The following is a 19,419-nucleotide window of genomic DNA, read 5'->3' as shown; positions in this document are numbered from 1 at the left end:
TCATAGGATGATTCAAACATGAAACAACTGCCTGTCTGGGGGATCTGGTCCATCTCTTAATGAATTCTTTGTGTAAAATATTTTGGCCCTCTTTCAGTGTAGCTTCCAAAGACACAGTACGTGAATGATATCCTCTGGAGTTTGTCCACAGTGCCTAAAGAGTTCCCCACTATCCTTTCTTCTCCAAGGCGGATGAAGTTTTAGTACTGGCAGTATCCTCAATTTTAAAAATTGCTCCTTGTAATAGTTGCTATAAGATGCTGCTAAATACTCCTGAGGAGACTCACACTCAAACATCAGGGACTAGTGTGCCTGCTACTTCTACAGCCCCTAGCACTGAAGAAGGAAGAGCCAGTGGAGGCCGAAGGCAAAATGAAGGAATTATTTCGTCATTTTGCATTGTTTTGTCGTCAAACTTTCAAAAGAAGATTTTGTTGTTTTCAAAAAGTTTTTCTCGTGTTTGTTGAGGTAAAGAAACATACTACACTTAATGTAAATCTTATTAAAAGGTACATTTTGTTTCATGGCATGGCAACACTGTTGTCTTGTGTTTCATTAGAAATGTTTGATCTTTGCTTGCTTAAATGTAAAGTGTAGTTATGTCTGAATGACGTGCTCTGCCTTCATCAGCATGAAAGGCGTTTTTGGGTAGCTGGATTATAAATTCCACTGTGGTGGAACATGTAAGAGTTGTGTGTCCTTTCTGGACAATGTGCTACAAAGTCTGTTATAACACAGGAGACATCACACAAACCCTGTATATTAAGGGAGTGTGTATTTTTATGATTGTGGTATAACAACTCATTTGTAGATGGTAGAACATTACAATATGAGTACCATCAAGACAATCTATAGCATGGGGGAATTGTGCAACATGTTAAGAAAAGTTTACTTTAATGTACGACCTCTTGTGAGCTCAAATATATAATTATTGTTTTTAACATAACATTAAAACAATCCATAAAAAAGTAATAAGGCAAGTTGTGAAAGTCCCTGTGCTGCCGCATTACTCCCTGGTAAATTTCGGATTCCAGGAATGGTAGGTAACAGCTGTTAAAGGATGGGAGGCTCAAAGGCAAATGGAGCCGGATGAGGTGGGTGTAGCTTTTATTCAGAGATGCACCAAAGATATCAGCGGGTCTCGTGAGAGGAGCGGTCTTGCTGTATTTGGGATTGGTACTCCTATGGCTTCTATCCGCTGCAGTAACACCCAATGCCACCTCTTCAGATGCTGAAGTAGGGATACAAGGAAGAGTGGAGTTGGCACCTTGGGCATGGATTTAGGAGCATGACAGCGGGTTGGACACAGCAATGCTGACAAGTGACACAAGCATTTACAATGCATCGGGTCTCGCGTTTGCTCGTGTTAGAGCCGATCGCGTTGTAAACTCCTAACCCGACTTTTCACCTATCGGGCAAAAGTGCATTTATGCACGTAACCCGAAAAAGTGAAATCAAGTAGGTAAAGCGCTCGACTTCTGCCAAGCGAGATCGGGCTCGTAAATTAGTTGAAAAAAAAGTCCACGAGCCGGATGGAAAACAGTGAGCCTCGCATGTTTTCTGTACTTGGTCGCTGCGCTCGAGGAGGGCTAGCCACCGGAAAAGGCATGACATATGCGTGCCTTCGACTAATGAAAGCAAGCCGATTTAATTAGGGAAGCCCACGAACCAATAAAAAGCACTGACGTGAAGTTGAAAGGGCTCGGAGCCCTTTTATAAATACATAAGAGTCTCCCTGCTATACGCATGCGCGAGCGCGAGCGCATGCAAAGCAGGCTCGACCCTAAAAAGGAACAGGAGTATGGCCAGTTCTGATGGCAAAATGTGCATGTTTTCAGAAAAAAATGAAAAACTAGTATTGTAACACAATATGTGGCTGTCCTCAGAAAATGGCAAGCTGGTGATTGAGAAAAAACACAAAACCCAATATTTGAGCGCAAAGTGTGAGCATTTTCATAAAATAGTTACATGGTATTTTGGGAAAAAATATCTTTACAAAAAAGAATGCCTAGTGCCTGATCTAAAATCCTCCTTTCCCTCACGATCTTCAACTGTCTTTAAAATCCTCTTTCTTTCTCACGTGCTCTTCAATTCTCTCTCCTGCTCTAGATCGTTCGGATACGCATTTCAGGGATAGCTGTGCTCCCAAAGCTTCCAAGTAACAGTATTGCATTACATTGTAGCATTTGTGTATCGCAAAAAACACCCCTGGATTTCCTAATATCTCCAGTTAGCATAAGACTGTGCTAATGCAACAAAAAGAGGGGAGTGGGATGGAGGGCTGCTAGGGGATTGAAGTTACCACTGCTGTCATCTGCGTGTAATAAGCATGTGGTAAACTTTAATGTCAACATGGCTTACTCAGCTTCTCATCCTTCTGGAATCAAAACACTGTGAACATTATCTATAGTAGTAGCCTCTAGTAACAGTTAATATTTCAACCGTTTTTAAAGGTTCACACACGTCACTTTATATGTGAACGTTATTTTCATATTTACACTGGTTAAAAAAAATGCACTTCACAATGAAACAATATCGACCACAGGCTCTTCCGAGGAAGTCTGTAGTGTAAATCATGTACAAGACTGTACACTCCAAACAATGCAATGATTATTTCAAGATGAAACACGATCGTTGCATTGTTAACAAGTGCGTATAAACATCTGAGTCAATTAAAAAAACTCACAGACTTTCTGTTGATTCTTTAGTTTTCCACACATTAAAGTCGTTGCTTTAAATGGGCAGTCATTGATTGGCAGAGTCCCCAGGCTTGCAGCAGCGTTCAGCAAAGTGCAATGCTTTTAATGGGATATTATAACTGTAAACAGGAGCTATGGGATACAGAGTACCAAAAATTCTAAATTTCCATTTAAAACACCGTGAAGAGCGTTGCTTATTTAGCTGTAAACCGATCATATAGCAAAATCTTCGAAAATGCTTTCCTCACATTTTCATTCACGCTGTGGAATTCCAGACTTGGTGCTGTAGCCTTTTAAAGGGTTTAAAGCTGCCACTCACTGTGTGGCCACTTCATAAAGTGGCAGCTTCCACTTGACTCCTTTTGATATACTCAGTCTTTTACTTACTGTAAATTCTGGGGTTTTGATTGGCAGTTCCCATGGAAACAGACACGCTTCATTTTTCCTGTACAGCCAGTCACCGGAAATACGTCACAGATGTTGACCCAGACAGTTCCGCTCGCAAAGCATGCCTATGTGAAAACAATCGCGCAGTTCCGGAGTTCGGCAGAATGGCCTCTATGTCTTCCTCTAGCGGTGGCCCGGTGGCCCCGGGCCCCGGGAATCCGGGCGTGGCCGCCGGGGGAGCCTCCGGGTTGACTGCCTCCCTTACCGGCACCATGAACAAAAAGAAGAAGCCCTTTCTCGGCATGGCAGCGCCGCTCGGATACGTGCCTGGCCTGGGGAGAGGGTAAGAGGGGGCGGGGCATATGCATGGAGTAATTATCTGGAGGGTAAGCATGGCACCCCAGTTTAGGTGGTGGGCCAGTGCAGATGGGTAACGGGAAGGGGTGCCTGATACTGAGCACATGATCGCGATTCTTAAGTTAGTATCGTGCCACTGAGGGCAATGCCCAGGGATTCGATAGCATGCAACACTGTCCCAGTGAGGATAAGCTATGATTTCAGGGCTGGCCCTTAGCATGTGCGAGCTGGGCCCACGCCCAGAAGGGCGCTGGAACTTCCTGCACCAGTCTCTTTACAACGTTTGTACAAAATAAAATGCCTTTAAACACTTTTTCTGACAGCTGCTGGCACCCTTGCCCACCTCGCATTCCTCCTACTCATCCCAGATGTTCAGTACGCATAAGGGGGCGCCATATTTGGTTTCGCCTAGGGCACTTTCTTGGCACGGACCAGACTGTATAACTTTGTTTTTCCCGGTCTCAAGCTGTCCTTTAATAAACCATAATAATATGTGTTGGTTCAACAACCAAACCAAGATCGCACGCTCAGAATGCAGTAGCTTGTTAAATGAAATCTCAGACCTGGTGACATAGTTGTCTGACCATTTTGTAAACAGGTGATTATTGTTAGCTCACCCGATGGTACTCAATTTACTGACCTCGTAAGGATGGAACTCTTATTGGGCATGCCATGATTTGCACCTCTGTTCATGAGATCAAACACATAATTCTGGAGTGCATGCTTTTGCCCACAGTCCGGGCTACCCCGACTCAGCGATATGCAAGCGAATCTCATTTGTGGTTTGTTGTTCCTGTGGGAGCCAAACCTCAATATTCCAATGCACCCGAGAATTTACCTCTGGGGGTCTGCACAAACACCATTGATCTTGTGATAAGTCACTACCATCCTCGACATCCAACCTAGCAAAATTAGCAGAGTAAATAGTTACAGGGACCACTTAATAACTGAGTTCTAGATCAGGGAAAAGTTAAAGAGTTTTATTATAAAATATCAAAATAAAAAAACACAGAAATATTTTGAAAGGCCATGAAGGCATATATACAGGTAACATTATCAGAAACCAAAATTATTCTACGCTCCACGTCAACAGCAAAATCCAAAGCGAAACATCATGTCTAGAGGAAAATCTAAAATCTATTTGTCTGATTTATAAGTAACACTGACAGTATTTCTAGTAGAGAAAGTAAAGTCTCTGAACAAATGAGCAGAGTCTTGGGAGGAAAAGGAAATGTCTCTAGTAAATCACAATCCCTGAAGGAACTCTGAAAGTCACTGGCTGTCATTTAAAACCAGGGTTTTTTCTAACATTTCTAGCATTAATAATGAGCAAAAACTGTAAATTCACGGTGGCATGACTAGTAGATTCTAAACAAATCAGAAAATCACATGTCAATATAATGCACATTATAACAAACCCACCTTTATAGAAGTCTCTAGCAGCTTCTACACCGTTGCCAGAGTTTCACAACATGTATTACATTGGTTAGACAATAGCTTATACACCATTATTTTCAACCAGGCCCTAATGAAGAAGCTATATTGGAAGGACCTTGAAGTTGTTACCTACAAAATATGCAAAGAAAGTTGTATTTACAATATGTGCGCTCTAAGTAAAATAACTAGTTATGTCACAGCGTTCTGCACTCTGCAAAGATTGCATAATTTATAATTGGAGAAATCATGCAGGGGGGCAGTGATTGGGCGGGGGAATGATCAGGGCCAATTTGAATAGTTCATCAGAAACATCATCCAGTTTAATAAAAAAGGTGTCTCAATAAAATTGTGACGTAACTAAAAACACATTAATAAACACACTTGTAAATGTCTGAGTAAAATTCTTTAAAGTACAATATTAGTTCACTGGTTACCACTAGAAATCATCATAATAATTTGCCATCCAAAATTACACATTTAAGAAACACTTCAACTTTTCAGTCCTCTTACAGAACAGTAGCTTTCTTGTTTACATCCTAGTGCATACTGCATAGAAAGTCTGTGAAAGTACTGGTGAGGGATTACATCAGGTTTGAAAAGAATATGGCTAAATCCATGTTTATCATCAAAGCAAGTAGTTTCTGTTGATTAGGTGGTGGAAGGTTGGTAGCCTTAGTAATAACGTATTGGCTTTTGGGAAAAGCTTACCATGTTTAAGTCCAACATTTATTTATGTAGTAGTTTCGTTTAGTGCGGGTTCATCTTATTTTATACAATGGCAAAAACGTACAGACTTATTCTTCAGTTTGCAGTCAGGTCTTCACTCCAGAGTTAAAGCATGTAAATTTGAAACCATTTTTTACGCACACAAACTATATTTTCTTTTGGCTGGTTACCACAGAAAGAGATAAGCACCCTTATCAGTGCCAGCTATGCATACTTAAGAGTTACTGTTGTTTAAAACTAAAACTCCTCTTTATGACTCCATGAGAATTCCAAAAGACTGCACTTCATTGTTAATGAAAGGTTCTCCTCCAGGGTTTGCAGGAATGCACCTAGGTCACCTTGCTGTCTTATATATATTTTTTATGTTGCTGCAGTACAGAGTGAACTATGCTCAAACTGGTCATAAGTATTTTTTTCCTTTAATTATTTGCTCCTCTTCCAACAATTAACAGTGTCTGCTTTTCACCAGTGCACGTTTTGTACTGGTGCTTTCTCAAGTCTAGAAAGTGAATTCTTCAAAACACGCACCTTTGCACTGCTTGGGCAATCTCTAAATCAGTGGTCTTAAAACTTTCTGTTGTCATACCCGCTAAGTCAAATAAAATTGGCAGCCACCGCACTCTTCTGCCCCCTCCCAAAATAGCTTAAACTTAATGTTTGCTGTTGAATGCTGAATACTTCCTGCCTAGCATTAGAAGTTAAATTAAATACTAAGAAATCTAAATATATGAAGGTGCTGCATGCCCTCACTTATTCCTCTAAATATTCCATGTAAAGTGTGCCCAGCATGGTAGCAATTAAAGCTTCTCACATACATACTAACTGACAAGGTACAGCACAGACTGTGCAAACTTCTCGTGCACACACTGAACTGAGATTACTGTAACAGTGCTCAGATGCACTCTGTCAAAGCCCATTCTGTTATACCTCCTATACTCAGGGGTGTGGAATTTATTAAAATATCTACTTGTCCAGGGGACAGGTTGCTTCTCAAATCTACTTGTCCTGTTAAAAGATCTACTTGTCCCTTTGGTGCCATGTAGTGTGGCGCCAAATTATGGCAGCAATCTCATTATGTAAGAGCTCTGATAATAGCCTCTCTGATTATGCCAGGGCTACTACCACAGTAGGGCTTGAATACTTGCAGTTTCAATCCCTACTGTAGCAATTTCCTTATTTTGCCACCTTTCTGCAGATCTGCATACTGGGGCTGGAGGAAGCAGTAAGCAATAGTTCCAGGGCTGGAATGCCTTTGAGTCTGCAAACCTACTAACCTGCATGTTTTAAAGATTTTCACCAGCTTCTCTCTAATATTTTCCCATAATAAGAAAGGTTGGACATTTACTCCTGACAATGGCAGAATTAGAACTTCTTCCAGGGTTGGGAAGAAAGTGGCTGTAGGGAAAATGAACTTGCAAATGCTCATTAGATTTTCACATGAGCAAATCTACACATGCGTATTTACCCATGCTAAAATACAGTTCACAAATATTTTATAGGGGTACGACATATACCATGAGTGCACTTGTGTGACTTTCTTTAAGAATTTGGGGCCACATGTAGGTAGGTTCAGATTTGCGACCCGCAAAGTCAGAGCGACTCACAATTTGCGAGTCGCAAATCCGAATGTAGGATGGTGTCCCTGACACCATCTGTGATTCGCAAGGGCTTCGCAAATGCCCACCTCATGAATAATCATGAGGTGGGTCGCAATTTGCGACCCCCTTGTGAATGGCAGTCCTCACAGGGATGGTGGCCCGCTGGAGACAGCAGACCACCATGTCTGTGACTGCTTTTCAATGAAGCAGTTTTTTAGTTTTTTTTGGTAATGCAGCCCGTTTTCCTTAAAGGAAAACGAGATGCATTACAAAAACGAAAAATTAAACGTTTTTGTTTCATTTTTTCAGAGCAGGCAGTGGTCCGTAGGACCACTGCCTGCTCTGAATTTTTTTTTACAGTGACATTCACAGTGGGGAAGGGGTCCCATGGGGAACCCTTCCCTTTTGCGAAAGTGTTAGCACCCATTTGAAATGGGTGGAAACTGCGATTGGTTTGCGCCCGCGTTCGCAAAACAATCCTACATTGCACTGTGAGTCGCAATTAGGAAGGGAACACCCCTTCCTAATTGCGAGTCGCAAACCCGTTTTGCGATTCGGTAACTGGGTTTGTGCATCGCAATGTGCTTTTTGCACGTCGCAAACAGCGAAAGACGGCTTTACTGTGAGTGATCGCATTCTGCTCTTCCACAAGGAGCATATTTGCACACAAAGTAGTTTTGTTCAGTGTCAGGAACTACAGTGGCAATCAGTGACGTAACGAAACTGGAGGGTGCCCCTTTGCAAAGAACATGGATGAGCCCCCTCTCCAGACTCACTCAGGGCAGGTGCTGTGCTGAAGGGGCCCCCTGGAGGGCGGCTGCGGGGCCTTTGTTATGCCACTGGTGGCAACATGTGCTTTTAGAGTTCAAAAACGTTTTGGGGGTGTTTTGCCAGTGTTTGTTACAATGTTGAGGGCCTGCTAGCTCCCACAACAATAAATTATTACAAAAGCCATGTCAAAACAAGACACGCATTGATGAAACTAAAAGACTTATAAAAATATGTCAGATCAGTTGGCTTTGTCAGTGTTTTGTTTATTTTCATGCTTCCCATAATCGTGTTGAAAATGGTTACACTGATTTTCCATTAGAAATATTTTTGGGAAATACTAGCATGCATCAAAACATTTGACTAAATTACACTTCATTTGCATCTAATCAGAGAGCATTCTGGGAGCATTATACTTAGCCTCATAGCCTAAACTTTTCAAACGTGTAGACACGTTTTTGTTTTTTGTACTGAAACCAACGTCAGTAGTGAAGTGTGACCTTTAAAACATTTATTTACAGCACTCACCCTAATAATGAAGGCTTTCAAATAATGAACCATAAATACAAGTTCGAACAGCATTCTCTTTTGGAAACACATTACCTCAACTGCAGAGAGTTCCACTCTCTGTAAACAGGCAGCCAAAGGGTTTGTGCTGCAGAGGGTTGGGCCTACTTGTCCCAAGGACAAAGTAAACATAAAAACTTGTTGCCCTTGACCCCAAACTAGATGTCCCGGGCGTTGGGCGATAGGAATTCCACATCCCTGTATACTGGTTACCTCGCCTTTCCGTAGATAACCACAACCTACTTTCAGTTTACCACTAGGATCTGGCTAAGGGCATAGAAGCAGAACTTTACAAGAGCAGGCAGCTAGGCCTCCACTACACAGGCCTTGAGAAATCTACTTGCCCACTCGCTATGGTGAGTCACATTTTATGGGGGGTAAGCTATTTTGCGGGCCTACTGACTCGGTCTGAAGCTGACAAAGAACAGGTGTTTGGTTCATTCAGAAAGTGAATGAACAATAAAGCTGCATTTAAATCTGGCACATTTGCTGTGCGTTCAAAGACAGAGGTCAAATGTCCGTTTATGTCTTCAAACAAACTGCAGCTTACTTTATCCTTGAGATTGCAGTCAGCTAAAGAAAAGTAAACACCAAAGTTAGAGGATTTTGTAAACTGACAACTGCTAGGCACACAATTTTTAAATAGCTTGTAAATGAACAGTACTAATATTTCAAAATCTATTTCAGTAGTTAGAAAAACACTTTATTGTAATTCTGACGCGAGATGGAAACAAAGATTTTAATAGGATCAAAACAAATCTTTACTTGGTGATACTTTACTTGATGATGTGCAAATGAGAAATATTTGCTGACACCCTAATTCCTCACATTTGAACACTATATAGCTTTATCAGTAAAACTGCATGACAATGGGAAAGTTTGTCACCATTTCAATGGAAAATATCTGTCTGTAAATGACAGTGCCCTACCACCTCATGCTTTTGTAATAGATTTATTAAAAGTGAGAGATTTTGATTATGAAGTAAAACACGTTCCTGCTCTGACAGCAATGCTCCTAGTGAACTAGGAAAGTGGTTCCCAACCTTTTGACTTCTCTAGACCCCCACTTTATCATTATTGGAACCCGGGGACCCCCCCACTAAATAATTATTGAAATCTGGTGACCCCCTTCTGAGTCATTACTGAAAACCAGTGACCTAATTTGTTAATACTATTTAATTTTCTGAGCAGTCACAGATCCCCAGGGGTCCCCGGACCACAGGTTAGGAACCACTGAACTAGGAGACAAGTCAGGGTTCATGTGTTCCCCTCATGTGGGCTAACATTTTTGTATTATAATTGGAGCAAAAGTTTAGTCTGTTTAATTAAACAAGTTTTACGTACAACAGACTCGATGAAATGCTGGAATGACCTATTTAAAGTTGCTCTCATATGTAATAATGAAAAAAAAAAGGCGACTGGGTGAAATAAAACATTTGCCTAGGATCACTCAGTTTGAGATGAGTTTATGGGTCAAGCACATTACAGTTAGGTCGATTAGATTATTCAAGTCACTAGTTCTACAGGTCCAGTAAAGTGTTTAAAAAAAAAAAAAATTATACTCTTTCACAGTACATACAGAAATGGTTTTCTACCCAGTTTATTTACTTTTGTATAAGCAGTTGAATCTTATTGGATGAACAATGACATAAAGGCTTACCCTCTTGTTCTGTGTAAATCACTTCTTGATGTGACATTTTTATGATATTTAATTATTTATAAAGCCTCAAAACTAATATTTCTTGGTCAACTAAAGATAAATCTTTGTTTCCCTATAACTATTAACTCAGTCTTTTGGACAGTTGAAAAGGAACATTTCATACTAAAGGAAAGTACAGTCACTGGTTAACTCTGTTGTGTTACATCACGGACCACAGCCCTTTAAAGCAGCAGGGAGCTGCTTGAAGCAAAATGTTTAGGTCTTACATGCAACAGCGAATACGCTTCATGCGCTCTCACAAGTAATATTGTTTAGACCAAGGGGCTTGCAGCCTACCCATTACTTAACATTTGTTGGGTTCACTGACACTCTTACTTGCTGCCTTCTAATTGGCCAGCACATGCTGGCTTCACTTCCTCTTCCTTCGGCTGGAGCATGGACCAAGTACTGTTTGCTTCAGCTTGATTGCTGTTCCTCCGTTAATCGATGTGTGATTGAGGTACTACTTTTATTTTTCCTTCTTCCCTGTCGACCTTGTTGAACCTTTTTCCTCTTTTAGATATGTTTTACTGTTGGAAATTGCCCTTTCTCCAGGGTTATCCCTACAATTTTTGCCTTTCTATTCCATTTTTTCTGGCCCTCTTTTTTTGGCTTTAGAACTCTCGGCACTTCACCACTGTTGTTCAGTGGTAGAGTGCATGTGCTGTCTCCCCTACAACTTAGTATAAGTGGCTTGCACCTGTTTGGCTTATTTAGTTTACTTGAAAGTCCCTTGTAAAGTGATATACATATACCCTGGGCCTGTAAATTAAATGCTACTGGTGGGCCTGCAGTGCAGATTGCGCCACCCACAGAAGTAGCCTTTCAAATTTGCCCCTGGCCTGCCACTGCAGGGCCTGTGTGCACAGTTTTCTGCCACATTGATTTGGCAAGTCAAGCTACTTGCCAAGGCCTAAACTCATTTTTTTCCTTACACCTAATTCACCCCTAGGGTTGGCCCTAGATAGCCCTCTGGGCAGGGTGCTGTGTATAGAAACTGTAGGACATATGTCCCTATGTACTACATGTCCTAGTAGTGACAAACAGCCTATTTAGTTTCTCACTACTGTGAGTGCTGGTCCTCTCATAGGATTGCATTGGAAATACCCTGACATATGTCTAAGTGGTATCTTCTGATCTATGAGGAATAGCGTGGGCATGTTTAGTATGTTTGGAATGGTAGTGAGAATTCCTGCTTGTTGGTGTAGGTGGATTTTGTATTACCATTGTAGAGATGCCACTTTTAGAAAGTGGGCATTTCTCTGTGCTTAAAACTCTACTGCTTTTGCAGCCTGACTCCAATCCACGTCCGGGGCAGAGGGACAGCTCCACTTGGTGCATACTTTCCAGAAAGCCATAACACAGAAGGGGTTGTGTGATAGAAGAGGCATCTGCATTCTGATAATCTTCCTGGGCTGGGGAGAGGGAGGGTCGTTCATACCTTACATGCAAATAAATGCGTCCTGGCCTCACACAATGGACTGATTAACCTTGACTGATGTCTGGAGACAGGGCTGGGTTGAAAGGATGTTGTCCTTGACTTTAAAGTACTCCTTTGAAGTTACCCCCTGAACAAAGGCATTTTTGAGTATAAGTAGAAGGGCTCTGGCCCCCTGATAGGAGAACACTTGTGGAACGGATGTAGGAGGAATACTGGGGACGCTCAGGGCTTGGTTCTGTGGTTGGGGATCATGGCTGATAGAAGTGCTGGTAATAGGGATAGTGGCACTCATAGCTCTGTGTGCTGATAAGAGTTTGTTTCTCCTTCATGTCAGTCCTAATAAAGAATTCCTGCAGCAAGGCTACTGCACATCACTGCCAACTAGAAAGAGAAGACAACGCCAGGAGTGGCGACACCACAGAAATGGCACCCCTTCATCACAATCAAATCAGTCCACTCTACTCAATCCACCCCACTCCAATTCCCCAACCAATTCACCCCACTCTAGTTCAATCCAGTCCAATCCTCTCCAATCCACCTCACCACAACCCACTCCAGTCCACCCTACTCCACCCCAATTCAGTCCACCCCACTCAGTCCAATACAACCCACTACCTCATTCCCCTCAAACCCTCTCCACTCTATTCCACCCCACTCCTGTCTGCGCCACTCCACAACACTGCAGTCTACGACACTCTCTGCTACTAAACCACTGAGCTTTACTTCCCTCTACTCAGTTCTGACACTCTACGCCCCCCCTACCCCCCCACCCCACTCCATCCTATGACTCTACACCAGGAGTCTTCAAACGAAGGGGCGCCAGGCCCCAGCCAAGAAAAGCAACGGGGCTTTGTTGTAAGCTGAAAAAAGTGAGCAGCAGTGAACCGCTCTGTGATGGGCCCTCACTAACACGTTTTGTCATTTATATCCAAGCTAGGAGTATGTGTCGAGAGGGAAGAGAGTGCAAAATACTGTTCAAAACTCCCACTCCATCCCACTTTTAATAATCACACTGTGGATACTTTCAGACATTAGTCCTTTAGGCCTTCCTGACCAGAATAGTCTGTTTGGCATCATGTATTTAATTGCCGTTTTAAAACGGTAACAGAAATTAACTGTAATGTTTCAGTAAGTGTAGACCTATTTAAATACTGCCTGTGTAATAGAATAATTATGAAAAATTCAGAGGGGGCCCGATCATTTTTAAGTTTCCCGAAGTCATTACAGGACATGGTATGGGCAGTTTTGCTTTTGCTTCCCACATCTTCAGTCGGTCTGATGGACATTCTATCCTATTCCCTCTTTAGAAGAAGGGGGCGCTTATTGTTTTTAGCTGTGGCTGCACCTGCTGCTGTACTGTGTTGCCAGCGACCTCTTAAAACCCAAGTTGCAGCATGTATGAAATATATTTTTCATACACCTTTTCCTCTCTTCTAATGGTAGTATCTCCAGTGATTGCCATGACTGTGGAATTGGATGAGTAATAAAAAGAAAGCTGGAGGTGTCAGGGCCTCAGACTCTACAGAGAATCAGCAGCGCATCTTATTTTTACATTCAATCCTAATGTGATTCTGATTTCTGATCACCACTTTCAAATAAGAAATGCAGAAACTTCACCCCTCTGACGCAGTGGATCATGAAAAAACCCTAGTGTGAAGCATTGTACACAGAACTAGATAGGAGGAAGAGAGAGGGCTTCCCATGGCAAGGCAAGTACAGTGTTGTTATTGCTGCCCGGGCATGCTTGTAAGTCTGGCTGACCGGGCATGTTATGGAAGGCAGTTTTGGAACCAGTATGTAAGGACTCCCAGGAAGTGAATAACGCTTTTCTCCATCAACATGCTTTGCTGTCTGCACACTGATGTCATTAAATTGAGGAACGTTCAGTGATGTAGAGTGGCAACTGAGCACAAGAATATTTATTTATGGCCGAATAACCCTTTAGCTACACTATACATATAAAAAAGGGTTTTTAGAGATGAATTAATTCTAAAGTACATGGTATCAACAGTATAGACAATAGTAATTACAAGAGTGCTTTAATGTTCACAGCTATTTTCCGTCCAAGACTGACTATCATATCTCAGCCTATGTTCACAGCTTTAACTAAGTTCCAAAATGTTTACCAGCTTCACATTTTTTTTCTGGGGGTGGATGTCACAGCTTTTTTAAAATACAAAATATACACAATATAGGTTTATAACAGCAGGGTTGCTAGTAGTAGGCAGCAAACACACAGCCAAGATGTGTTTCGCTCTATGAGGGCCGAAAAACCTATGTCTTTCTCAGGCTACTTAGTACATATAGGTTTCATCACACTGAAATCATTGGAAAATTGGGTACCAGAGAAAGATCAGTCCTCCGCCTTAAAGAAATACACAGTTTTCCTAAAGATGGTAAAACCACACACCTCATGGGACTAAACTTATTCTTTGCCAATACTTTGTAGATACGCTTCGCACCTGGTTGGTACTTACAGTGATGGTGTCATGATAGTTTCAGTGTGATAGAATCTGACCATATTAAGTGGCTGTGAGCGGACTTCACAGTCCCTGTATCCTGTTACCGAAGAGAACTACGTGGAAAAGATTAGACATTCAGCAGCAGCTGCTGCAGGCAGAGGAAACATTTGCGCCACTGCAGAGGCAGAGCTGGTCTTCCTGTGAAGGATGCATCTCCGAGGCACACACTCTTTCTGATCAAGTGTCCCATCGGGGGTGCAGATGCCTTTCTGTCGGACCCGTCTTTATTCAGCCAGTGGAGGGCTGCAACCACTGAAGCCTCTATGGCTGCTCCAACAGGATCCGCATGGCTACATTCACCTGGCAAGTCTGTTCTAAAGGGAGGGTGTTGCACCTAATGAAGATGCAGGCAGTGCCCTTCTTTTCCTTCACAGCTGCAGCAGAAACAACAAGCAAATAATATGGGCTGAAAACATGAGCACAAGATATTGACAGTTTTCTGCCTGCATCAACAAGAAGGGTAAGAAGTCACAAGCAAATGTGATTGTGTTCCTGAACCTTGGAGGAGGTTCACCATAGAGTAATCTGTCCCTGTGCCTAATTCATGACTCTGCCACAGAACACTGGGAGCTGTAATTGATGGGCTTCCCGGGCAGGAGAGTGTACTTGACAGGGAAAAGGGGAGGGTGCCTCCCACAGGAGATTGTAACTAGGGTTACCACTCTGTATTCACTTATTGGAATCTGCTGTGTAGTATTTAGTTAAAGACAAGCACTGAGCAGGACATTACTATATTGTCTGTTGGTTGGACGTTGAGTTTCAAGCTCTTGTCCCCTGCATTGCCTTTCTGGAAAAAACAGTGACTGCTTGTCCTTGCCAAGGTGGAAGCAGTTGTACTTGACCTAGTTTTCAGTGCTGTGCCATGGTATAATGGGCCCAAGGACTGTGGCAAATGACATCAACCACCAAATTGATTTTGGATACGCCAATTCACTTCTCTGAAAGAGAATCTTGTAAACATTTTCGTGTAGCAATTATTTTATTGGCATAAACTACGTACCAAAAAATAACAGTGAATACAATGACATGCAAATCCAGAATAACCCCATTTTAAGATACAAATGCTGTTTGCAATACATGCACCAATATCAGGCAATACTAAAATATAAAAAGCACTGGCAAAGCTAATTGGTCTCTGCAGTCCGAGATGTTGGCTACTGAAAATCGTAAAATGGGTTTGGACCAGGGTGGATCACCAATTCTAATTCTTCTTGATTTAAGTGCGGCTTCCAATATGGTTTCTTATTATATTCTTGTCTGCTGTTTGGAAGAAGCAGGCATAACAGTAAGTGCCCTAAATTGGCTTAGGTAATTTCTGGAGAACCAGGGCTTTCAGGTCGTGGAGGAACCTTGCCTCTCTGCAAGTCATTCTTGGAAATACTAGGTTCCTCAGGACTCTTCCTTGTGCCCTTTGTTCAATTTGTACATCCACCCTTTAGCTGATATTATCTTCTCATTTGGTTTACCATGGTCTCTTATTCAGACGATACTCAGATCATTATCTCTCTATCCGCAGATGTAGGATCCACCTCTCTAAAACTAAAAAATTGTCTTGACAAGGTGTCCAATTGGATGGCAGCCAGTTATTAAACTAAATGGGAATAAAACAAAGGTCCTGGTAGTTGGTAATAACCCAACACTTTGGGAGCAAATCAGTTGGCCTCCGTCTCTAGAGGGGCGTCCTTCCCCTAATTAGGAAGTTAAGAGCCTGGGGATAATGTTGGGTAGCCATCTTTCTGTGACATCCCAGGTGAAGAAGGTAGCTGATAGTTGCTTCGGCCTCCTCAGAGTTTTAAGGAAGATTCTGAACTGACTGATTATGGAGGTCCACAGTTCAGTGATTCAAGAGCTCATTCTGCCTCACCTTGATTACGGCAACTCACTTTACCTAGGTAGCCCAACATTAGTCGTTAAAATACTTCAGATCATCAAGAATGCTGCGGCTCGATTACTGGTGGATATTTCGAAAACACCATCAGCTAGTGCTTTGCTTCAAACTCTTCACAGGTTGCCAATTAATTGCACAATACAATTCAAGGCCCTGTGTACGAAAACATTGTGCAAAAATGGTGAGAAAGAATAGGAAAGCAACAATAGAGCCAGCAAGAGGGAAGCCTATGGGTTGGCTGAAGCCTACAAAGTATATACAACATGTCTCGAAGAGCCTGCACTAGTGCTGTCTAGCCAAGACCTAAAATGGAGAAAAAAGATGGAGAGGCATGAGAAGATAAGTTATAGCTGGAGTAAAGGAGTACATCTCTACAAGCCATTCATCATGTGACTGCAGTTGTGGAGAACCCAAGTGTTGTAGAATATAGATCTTAGCAACTGCAAGGGAAGTGACGAGCAGGCGATGAGCGTAGCGGGTCAGGTCTGAAAGGTCCAATAAGTCATGGAGGAGTATTAGGAGATCCAGAAGTGGTGAGGGCAACTCCATGGATTCTCAGAGTGTAGACCCCACTGCTGTCCAGAAGGGATGAATGACAGTACAATCCAGTAATATATGAACTATGTCACATGTGCATGATTGAATTGCCAGCAGGCAGAGTGAGGGAGCAACCCTCAACCTGAAGTTGTGCCAATGTCCAGTGCCAGCCCTGAAGAATCTCAAATAGACTGAGCTTCATCTGGGCTTCTCCGACTCCCCAATCCAGAGCTTCCAAGAGTTTTACCCAATCCTCCTCCTCATATTTCACCTGCAGGCGAGCCTGTCAGGTTGTCCCGAGGCTAGCCGATTCAGGGGTGTGGAATTTATTAAAATATCTACTTGTCCAGGGGACAGGTTGCTTCTCAAATCTACTTGTCCTGTAAAAAGATCTACTTGTCCCGTAAAAAGATCTACTTGTCCCTTTGGTGCCATGTAGTGTGGCGACAAATTATGGCAGCAATCCCATTATGTAAGAGCTCTGATAATAGCCTCTCTGATTATGCCAGGGCTATTACCATAGTAGGGCTTGAATACTTGCAGTTTCAATCCCTACTGTAGCAATTTTCTTATTTTGCCACCTTTCTGCAGATCTGCATACTGGGGCTGGAGGAAGCAGTAAGCAATAGTTCCAGGGCTGGAATGCCTTTGAGTCTGCAAACCTACTAACCTGCATGTTTTAAAGATTTTCACCAGCTTCTCTCTAATATTTCCCCGTAATAAAAAAGGTTGGACATTTACTCCTGACAATGGCAGAATTAGAACTTCTTCCTGGGTTGGGAAGAAAGTGGCCGAAGGGAAAATTAACTTGCAAATGCTCAATAGATTTTCACATGAGCAAAGCTACACATGAGTATTTACCCATGCTAAAATACAGTTCACAAATATTTTATAGGGGTATGATATATACCATGGGTGCACTTTTGGGACTTTCTTTAAGAATTTGGGGCCACATGTAGGTAGGTTCAGATTTGCGACCCGCAAATTGCGAGTCAGAGCGACTCGCAATTTGCGAGTCGCAAATCCGAATGTAGGATGGTGTCCCTGACACCATCTGTGATTCGCAAGGGCTTCGCAAATGCCCACCTAGTGAATAATCATGAGGTGGGTGGCAATTTGCGAGCCCCTTGCGAATAGCGGCCCTCACAGGGATGGTGGCCTACTGGAGACAGCAGACCACCATGTCTGTGACTGCTTCCTTAAAGGAGAACGAGATGCATTACAAAAACGAAAAATTAAACTTTTTCGTTTCATTTTTTCAGAGCAGGCAGTGGTCCACAGGACCACTGCCTGCTCTGAAAAAATGTTTACAGTGACATTCACAATGGGGAAGGGGTCCCCTGGGGACCCCTTCCCTTTTGCGAAAGTGTTAGCACCCATTTGAAATGGGTGCAAACTGCGATTGGTTTGCGCCCGCGTTCGCGGTCACAAAACAATCCTACATTGCACTGCGAGTCGCAATTAGGAAGGGAACACCCCTTCGTAATTGCGAGTCGGCGTCCCGTTTTGCGATTCGGTAACCAGGTTACTGAATCGCAAAACTGGGTTTGTGAATCGCAATGTGCTTTTTTGCGACATGCAAAAAGCTACCTACATGTGGGTCTTAGTCCCTAATTAGGTTTGGTGTTAACAAAGACACTTTGTTTTTATTAAACTTCTATTTCTCTCTCTTTCGACTGGCTTTACTGTGAGTGATCGCATTCTGCTCTTCCACAAGGAGCATATTGGCACACAAAGTAGTTTTGTTCAGTATCAGGAACTACAGTGGCAATCAGTGACGTAACGAAACTGGAGGGTGCCCCTTTGCAAAGAACATGGAGGAGCCCCCTCCCCAGACTCCCTCAGTGCAGGTGCTGTGCTGAAGGAGCCCCCTGGAGGGCGGCTGCGGGGCCTTTGTTATGCCACTGGTGGCAACGTGTGCTTTTAGAGTTCAAAAACTTTTTGGGTTTTTTTTGCCAGTGTTTGTTACAATGTTGAGGGCCTGGTAGCTCCCACAACAATAAAGTGTTACAAAAGCCATGTCAAAACAAGACACACATTGATGAAACTAAAAGACTGATAAAAATATGTCAGACCAGTTGGCTTTGTCAGTGTTTGTTTATTTTCATGCTTCCCATATTCGTTTTGAAAATGGTTACACTGATTTTCCATTATAAATATTTTTGGGAAATACTAGCATGCATCAACACATTTTACTAAATTACACTTCATTTGCATCTAATCAGAGAGCATTCTGGGAGCATTATACTTAGCCTCATAGCCTAAACTTTTCAAACATGTGTATACACGTTTTTTTTTTTTTTGTACTGGAACCAACGTCATTAGTGAAGTGTGACCATAAAACATTTATTTACAGCACTCACCCTAATAATGAAGGCTTTCAAATAATGAACCATAAATACAAGTTCGAACAGCATTATCTTTCGGAAACACATTACCTCAACTGCAGAGAGTTCCACTCTCTGTAAACAGGCAGCCAAAGGATTTGTGCTGCAGAGGGTTGGACCTACAACAAACATAAAAAACTTGTTGCCCTTGACCCCAAACAAGATGTCCCGGATCGGGCGATAGGAATTCCACATCCCTGCGATTGCGGCTGAGAGTAGAGGTGGCGAATCAGAAGACTGTAGAACTCGCACTTCACACCTTTTAAACTGACCCGAAGTGTTAAGGTAAGAGAGCACCAGTAAACAGGGGATGGTCCAGAGTTGAGGGCCCAGTTTGCTCAGGAGACAATGATGTAGTTGTATGTAGCACCATTGTTTGGTATTCAGCAGGCCAAATTCACCCTGT

General features: G+C 42.5%; 1 protein-coding gene across 1 annotated transcript in view; it reads left to right on the top strand.

Annotated features, from left to right (window-relative positions):
- The first annotated feature begins 3,186 nt into the window (after positions 1-3,186).
- PRPF6 (pre-mRNA processing factor 6) overlaps positions 3,187-19,419 on the top strand; it is a 594,778-nt gene continuing 578,545 nt past the window's right edge. The window contains exon 1 of the mRNA XM_069243240.1: positions 3,187-3,429. Within this exon, the coding sequence (XP_069099341.1) occupies positions 3,251-3,429 (179 nt within the window). The 5' untranslated portion in view covers positions 3,187-3,250. The remainder of the gene's footprint in view (positions 3,430-19,419) is intronic.

This window comes from Pleurodeles waltl, chromosome 7 (genome assembly GCF_031143425.1).
Source record: "Pleurodeles waltl isolate 20211129_DDA chromosome 7, aPleWal1.hap1.20221129, whole genome shotgun sequence".
Taxonomy (NCBI): domain Eukaryota; kingdom Metazoa; phylum Chordata; class Amphibia; order Caudata; family Salamandridae; genus Pleurodeles; species Pleurodeles waltl.
Note: the sequence above shows the minus strand (reverse complement) of the source record. Positions and strands in the feature narration are given on the sequence as shown.